The sequence below is a fragment of the Microtus ochrogaster genome, chromosome 10 (genome assembly GCF_000317375.1).
Source record: "Microtus ochrogaster isolate Prairie Vole_2 chromosome 10, MicOch1.0, whole genome shotgun sequence".
In the NCBI taxonomy this organism is placed as follows: Eukaryota; Metazoa; Chordata; class Mammalia; order Rodentia; family Cricetidae; genus Microtus; species Microtus ochrogaster.
This window is the reverse complement of record NC_022016.1, coordinates 7,416,663-7,424,566: the sequence shown is the minus strand read 5'-3', so window position 1 is coordinate 7,424,566 and position 7,904 is coordinate 7,416,663. Positions and strand designations below refer to the sequence as shown.

General features: G+C 53.2%; 1 protein-coding gene across 2 annotated transcripts in view; it reads left to right on the top strand.

The window, feature by feature from the left end:
• The window catches only part of Col27a1 (collagen type XXVII alpha 1 chain), a 118,580-nt gene that overhangs the window by 33,620 nt on the left and 77,056 nt on the right, over positions 1–7,904 (top strand). For both annotated transcript variants that reach the window (XM_026782238.1, XM_013348212.2), the window contains exons 8-10: positions 5,581–5,625; positions 6,176–6,229; positions 6,560–6,604. In XM_026782238.1, coding sequence (XP_026638039.1) covers positions 5,581–5,625; positions 6,176–6,229; positions 6,560–6,604 — 144 coding nt within the window. The remainder of the gene's footprint in view (positions 1–5,580; positions 5,626–6,175; positions 6,230–6,559; positions 6,605–7,904) is intronic.

Here is a 7,904-nt window from a genome sequence, read left to right as displayed (position 1 = left end):
ACATACACACATGATGCTGTCTCACCGAGTGAGGCAAACCCATGCCCATTTCATAGCTAAGAAGACTGAGGCCCGGCTAGATCATATTTATTCCTTCACCTTTCCTGTTAGTCAGCACATGGGGACTTATGCTCTAAACCCTGAGTTGACCCTGGTGTTGAGTGACAGGTGGAGGTTGTCAGGGCTTCACGGTATGTTCTTCCGTGGTGGCCTTCAACCCTGCTGAGTGTCAGGCCGCTATGGGATTCTAGGTTAGGCATTAGACCCAGGCAAGAGAACCTTTGGAAGACCAGTGGGTTCCCATGCAGCCAAGACCCAGAGTTTCCCAGCTTAAGGAAGAAACCTTTGTGTCTCAGAGTGGAGGGTGGGGTCTGAACCTGGGTCTCTGACCCTCCGGCCTCTTAAAACTTCCTTGTGTCTCAGGGTGGAGGTGGGGTCTGAACCTGCGTCTCTGACCCTCCGGCCCCTTTCTTACCACAAGGCTGACTGGGACAGTTTCTCAACCAAGAGAGGACTCGCCGAGTTCACTTTCAGAAGAGGCTTCTTTATTCATTGGCACGGAATGTAATGGAGTCCCAGTTCTGTCCCATGGGGTTGTGAATAGGGGTTAGCCACTTCTACATGCACAGCTTCTGTCCAGGGATGGTTGGAAGGTCCCAGCACTCACCCAGACAGACACCATATATACTGGCTGAATGAGTGAATGAATGAATGAATGAATGAACGAACGACAGTGTTGGTGGTGAGGAGAAGCGGCATCACTAATCCTCCAGCCAGTTCACAGCTCACCAGGCATGCTACTCTTCCCCCGCGTGGGGCCTGCGTTAACCTGGTGCTTTTGTTGTTGATGTGCAGGAGGTAACTGCCCTCTGGGACAGGAAGGGTCACCGGCACTCTGGGCCCAGGCTGACCTCAGACTTGCAGTGACCTTTCTGTGTGTCGAGCACTAGGACAGCAAAGACACGGCCATGCTCACCCTAAAGAAGGCAGGAAAGTTGTAGCTGCTCACGCGTGGGAGCTGGGAACGCTCCTCGGTCCTGCAGAGCACAGGGCAGGCTGAGTGGTCAGTGACATGGTCCCTTACCTCATCCCCAGTGTCCCTGGCTTTCTGCTGTGCCCTTGGCCTGACCTCTCCATATCCATCATTAATGCTACGTTTCTCTTCTTGAAGACCCTCTTCCGTGAACCTCTCCCCAGCACCCCACAGTTCCCACCCCCATTTCTCAGACTCTGGCTCATCTTCTAGCCAGCTTGGGTCTCCCCGCTCTCTGGCTATTGGATGATTCACTCACCCTCAGCATATTTCTCCAGCTGGAGCAGCGCTCTGAGGTCAGAATCCTGTGTGATAGTCGTCCTCCGAGAGGCTCAGCATGCGCTGGGCACCCACATCTGCCTGGCCCCACCCCTCCTTCTCTCCCATTCCTCTGGCTGATGTCATCCATTGATCACACTGCCAGGCAGACATGACTGATGGAAGGAAGCTGGCATACTGAAAATCATTGCTCTTTTCACCCCTACCTCGCCAGGCTCCTCTGTGGGTCACTAGCCCTGCTGTGCTGTCCAGTTGGCACTGTCCTGAGAAAGACAGTGGAAGGTGCACCAGCCATACTTCTGAGGGTGACCCCCAGCCCCATGTCCACCCCCCCCCTTTTCTCTGCCCCAGTCAGGGCCCTGTGCAACCTCCCGAAGCTGAGCTCCACCTCTGGCACTCGATTCTTTACTACACCCTTCTTCACATGCTCTTGGTTTCCCTACCCACTTCTAGAAGATGGTAACCACATTGCTTTTGTTCCGTGCTATGTCTGCTACTGCCTGCCCCCAGGGCTTTGGGCATGGCTCAGGTTCAGCAGATGTTTGCTGAATGAATGAATGAAAGAATGAATGAATGAATGAATGACTACATGAGTGAATGAGCTACCTGAGAAGTAGACCTTCCTGCCTTCCCTTCCCCAACTTACCTCCAAGTGTGATTGGATGCCCTGCAGTCTGTCTGACGCTCTAGGTGACCAACTAATTTCAGAGTCCTCTAACGTGAAAGCCCAGAGGACATGTTGAGCGATCAGTTTGGGAAACTGAGGCCCAGAGACGCGTAGTCTCTTGCGATTTCTTCCTCTTTGACCCTCTGTTCTGCTTGCTGCTCTGGGAGTGTCAGGTGAGTTTTGTGGGCAACCTTTGTATGCTGAGCAAGAATGGAGAGTGGGTTCCGCTTTCCTATTGAAGTGGACCCTGAGGAGCAGCCCTGGTCTGGACACACACCGATGTCCAGACCCCCAGGCAGGGCCTGAAGTCCAAATAGCACCCCGCTGTCTGTGGCAGGGTGAGGTGATGTCTGGTTCCTCCTTATGCACTGTAAGCAGTGATTAATCTGGCTCCCAAACCAAAATAGAGAGTGTGCTGTATTATAAACAGGGGCCTGTGGAGGCTCGCCTGCCAGGCAGCCTGCAGCTCCTCTGAAGCACCTCTGCCTCCTTCTTACCCGGCATCTTTCACCCAAACGTGGGAAATCACTGCCCTGCAGCTACCTTGTGGGATGGGCTGGCCCTGTAATTGCCAGGGCCAGGAGAAGATAATGGTTTAGAGACTCATGTCCTCACCCCTGTCATTTAAAACTGTTTGGTAAACACTGCCAAAAGCACTGCCAGGGAGCCCCCTCTGCACCCCACCTCCCACGTCAGCTCTGTTTGTCTGTGCAGTTCCCCCCAGCCTTAGAAGCATGCGCTCCCAGTCACAGTCAAGGCCCTCTGGGGTTCACTTATCAAGACGGCTCAGCCCATTACAAGCATAGAGGACAGTCCAGCCTAGGCTGTAGCTTCCTGCAAGCCCATCTCCTGGAACCTCAGTTTCCTTGTTGGTTCGGCGAAGCAGGAAGTGGTCAGAATGACTTGGTCCCATCCAATGCAGGTACTCCAGCACCTGACCTTGGCCCTAAGGATATTGTTATGACCCAATGGCTTTGTCTCAGGGAGATGCATCTTTAAGGGAACCTTTCTTGTTCTTCTGGGCTGGTCCAGGCTCAGTGGTTGGTAGTTAGGTCTGAGGGATTTGGGCCACGATTCATGTGCTGTTCCAAGACAACTGTGTGGCCTCAGAAAAGTCCGTTCCATCCCCTGAGCCTCAGTTTCCTCACTGATGAGTATACTAGGTGATTCCTACATCCTAGAAGTAATTCGAGGTGTTAGTGAGCGGGTGTGCCCAAGGCGCTGGCAGTGAGCAAGCACAGGGTTAGTCCTGGTGGATTCTGTCATTCATTCTGTCCAGCTCTTTCCTGCACACAAGTTTGCTTATACCTCATCTTGGATTTAACTGAATACACCCCTTGTCTTTTGGGGACAGCAATTGCTTGTGAATTGGTTTTCAGTAGATTACTGGAGACTTGGGGCTCCTGCTGCATCCTGCCCACGTTGTTGCCCCCAGCCTTGTGTGTCTGCGGCTTGTTTGCGGAGATCCTCTGGCAAGCAGAGTGAGTTCAGATAGGTGATCGTTCTGCTCAGTCCCACAACCTAGAGCACGTGGATCACCTTGGTGCTTCTGTGGGAAAAAGAGGGCTCAGCTTCTTCCCCCTCATATCATGCCATGCCATGTCCCTGTGTCCCCAGGGCTTCCTGTGACAGCCCCCTCACCTACTTTGGCTTCTCTGCCCTCTCCCCCTGTTTGTTTTCTGATCCCATGGGCCCTTGTGTGTTTCTCCAAGCCCACTTAGAGCACGTCTGCCTCGAGCACCTTTGCTCTCTGCTCCAGGTGCCAGGACGCCTTTTCTAGGCGCTTCCCCTGTCTACCTCTCCTCCCATTACCCATCCATGTCCCTGCAGTCACCACTTCTCCCCAGTCATGCCATCCTCCGTCCCCTAACTTTACTTGCTTATGGCTCCTTTTTATTATGGTAAAAACACATATCATCAAATTTGCCATTTCAGCAGACGTCAGTGCATGGGCAGTGGAGTTGAGCACACTGGGGTTGCTGAGTAGCTCTTCCCTGGAACATATTCATCTTGCGAAACCAACACCCGCTGCTCTTACACCCACCTCTGCGTCGGGCCACCCACAGTTATCTTTTTACTTACTTTGTTTTTAGTTCCTTTCTAGGAATGTAAACTCCCAGGGCAAAGGATGTTGCCTGACTCTCTTCCCATGTGGAAAACCCTGCAGGCCCATGCACACTCTTCAGTATCTGTTGAATGAGGGAGTGAATGAATAAGAAATAAAACAGTAGCTGGTGTTTCTGAAGCTGCTGTATTAAATGCCAGACATCATGTTTGGTGCTCCACCCACTCTGCTCATGCCACCCAGGCTCTGGTTCTTACCTCCCCATTGTATAATTTCTGAGGAAATCAAGGCTCAGAGAGGTGGGGTCATTGGTTCTGGCCGCATAGCCAGCCCAAAGATGAGCAGCTCTGGAGTCCAGATCAGACTGTAAGAAGTACTTGGATCCTTCTGTCCAGCTGCTCCCTGTGGTCTGGGACTTGCCTACTCCTGCCCCATGGAGGAATCTTCCCCATGGCAGGCCTTGATGTAGAGGGAGATGCAGACCCTCTTGGCATCAGATGACTCAGAAGAGACTCAAAAGAAATGCTGGGGACCTCCCAAGCCCCCCACCTAAGATAGAGTCTTCTATTTATGATGAAGACTTCCACTTGTGTGAGGAGAATGTGTGCATTCAGGGGCTGGGACTGCAGACTAGTGCTTGCCCAGCATGCTAGAGCCCTGGGTTTGTACACCAGCTGTGGTGGTGCAGGCCTGTAAGCTCAGCACTTGGTGAGGGGAATCAGAAATTCGATGTCATCCTTGGCTACATGGCAAGTTGGAGGCCACTTAGCTTCATGAGACCTTCTCATAAATAAATAAAAAAAGGAACCAAGGAAGGAAGGAAGAAGGGGAGAACAGAGAAAGAAGAGAGAGAAATGACTTGGGAGAGCGAGTCTGCGAGCATCTCCGCATGTCCAGGTGTTGCGAGCCTGTGTTGAGTGACAGGCAGCTGCTGCTGTTCCTTTTCACAGGCTCTCAGGGGTCCTAGAACTTGGAGTTCTAAGATAACAAAAATGGAAGGGTCTCAGAGTTCCAGATCTTCCATCTTGAGGTCCACAGAAGGGCAACCCCCACCCAAAGTTGCATAGTAAGTCAGGGACAGTCTCTCTTAGCAGAGCTCTGGTGTGAGGGGCCTGCCTGGCCTTAGTGTGGTCTCAGTGTTGAGGACAAAGAGTCAGGGCTGCCGCTGAGCATCTGGGTGGCCTTCCAGTGAGGAAGCAGGCAGTGGCTCTGGTAACAAGGTCACGGTACATGAGCTGGAGTGGATCCTGATGGCACCAGTCACTGTGCATGTGCCAGTTCGACCTTGTCCCTGTTCCTTATATGACAGGCCCTTTGCGTCTGTTTCTAATGGCTTCCAGCTCTCTGGACTTCAAAGCCACGGTTGGGATGTGAACCACTGGGTCATAGTCTCTCACTCTAACCCCATCCTGTGCTCTAACCAAAGATGAGGCCAGAGGAGTCTCTGAACATCACACAACCTGCGTCTATGTGGGGAGTGTGTTTCCTATCACTACCACAAAGCCTATTTCCTGATGCCAATTCTTCACTCCACAGGGACACAAGGGCCATCTTGGAGCAGCAGGGCACCCTGGAGAACAGGTGAGGCCCATGTGCACTTCCCTGCACTGCTTGGTTTTGGTACCAGCCTGCTCCTTGGACTGAGATTCTCTGGAGTCCCAGAACAAGCCTGTGGGACTCCCCGGCATCCTCCCCTCCACCCCCCGCCCTCACCCAGTCAGCCACACTGTCCTGGAAGAGCCTGTGTCTGTAGTGCTCAGCCCAGCCTAGGGCTGGCAGAAGCCCCTGGACTCTGGTTAGAGCCATGAATAGCTGGCCTGTCCCAGGCGATGTTAGGCGATATTATCCCTTCCATTCGCCTTGGGGTTTGCAGGAATTCTGGTCTCCTGGCCCAACTCAAACAGCAGTCCTGCCAGGGGACAGCCAGCCAGGCCTCTTCTGTGCTTTCTTATTTTGAACCTGGAGCTGGTCTGACCAGTTTCTAGAGGGGTGGGCTTGGGGCCCCAGCAGGCCCTGCTTGTGTTCTTTCCCTTTGGCCTCACCTTCTTGCCTCTCCCCTCCCCCACACCTGGACCCTGACAGAGCTTTGCAGGGCCTCGCCTTTCCTAACATTCCTCTTGTTCCTTTTCAGGGCCAGCCAGGACCTGAGGGCAGTCCAGGGGCCAAAGGTTACCCTGGCAGGCAGGTGCAGTATATTCTCTGGAAGTTGTGGCCATGGTGGTGACCATAGCGCCCCAAGCAGAGGGAGGCTGTGGGCTGGGCCCTAAGGAAAGGGATAGCTAGGCACTGGACCCAGCAGCCATGCTTCAGGCTAGGAGGTTCTGCAGGAGAACTGTGACTTAAAGAACGCCTTCCAGAGACGCCTGCTGTCCAGTCTCCTTCTGAGCCATCCCTGGTCCAACCCATCCCATGAATGCTCCAAAGAACACCTGAGGCCCGAAACGTGACTGACCCTGGGACATTGGCAGCAGGGATGGCATCTCCATATGGCCTTGCCCCTGTATTTCTGTTTCAGGGGTTCCCTGGACCTGTAGGAGATCCTGGCCCCAAAGGCAGCCGGGTAAGTGGGTTTTGGCTAGTCCTACACTGGTGGGCTGTGAATGGACATCACTTGCCCCTCTAATGGGCTCATGGGAGGTCCGGGCTACTAGGGGACCTGGGGTCAGGAGATGGCAACCCCTGAACTCCATCTACCTAAACTGCAAAGGGAGGAGGAGCTCCATATGGATCTCCCAGAAACTATCAGTAGGCAGAGAGGTTCTGGGTGTGTTGAATGGGGAAACACAAAGGACACAGGTCATGGTAGGCCTAGGTAGCTCTGTTCATGATATATACCAAGACACTGCTCAGGCAGGCCCTAGGCATCCTGAAGTGGGGCTCAGCAAGTGCATCATCTGACCGTCTGTCATGGCAAGTCCCCTGTGACCAGTCCTCTCCTAAGCCAATGCTATTTAGACCATGGCAGGTTAGAAGGCCAATATGGACACATTGTTGGCCTTAATCTCTGCTGCAGTCTAGTGGTGGCAGAAGTGGGCACAGCATAGAAGGCAAGGTCCCTCAGGTGTTACATGGCATGCAGAGAAGGGCAGCTCTTGTCTGGGCTTCTGGGTCTCTCTCCTGTGGTTCCCATGAGTAGTGGCCTCCAAGGGAATGTCTAGACTCTTGGAGAAAGGTTCCGGGTCTTGAGTTCTACTCACTGCCCAGACTAGCGCTAGGGTCTACATGACTGACTCAGGGATTCCCTCAACCACTGACCTCAGATGGTCACCAGCCTTTTCATGTTCACAAGCCATGCGCTCTCCACAGAAGAGTCAGGACTACTGCTGATGGTCGCTGAGGGGACACGGGTGGGTACGTGGGCAAGGAGAGCTGCTACCAGTCTCCCTCAGCGGAGTGTGTCCACGACACATTGGTTAGGGGTGTGGGCTTAGGAACCACGGGGCTTGAACTCAGAGACCAGATCCACTACACTACAACTGTGTGACCATAGGCAGGTCCCCTTACCCTCTAGGCCAAATGTTCTCACCTGTATAGAATTCTAACTAAAGCCTCCTGCCAGAGGTGTGGCAAGGATGCCATACCTGAATCATGTGTCCAATCTGTAGCCCGTGGGCTGCATTTGTCTGAGGATAGCTATGGATTCAGCCCAACCCAACATGAAATAATGAACTTAACATATTCCATAAGGGTTTGTGTGTGTGTGTGTGTGCATGTGTGTGTGTGTGTGCTCCCCCTTCTTGGTTGTGAGGTTCTCAAGTGTGAACTTGTGTGTGTGTGCTCCCCCTTCTTGGTTGTGAGGTTCTCAAGTGTGAACTTGTGTGTGTGTGCTCCCCCTTCTTGGTTGTGAGGTTCTCAAGTGT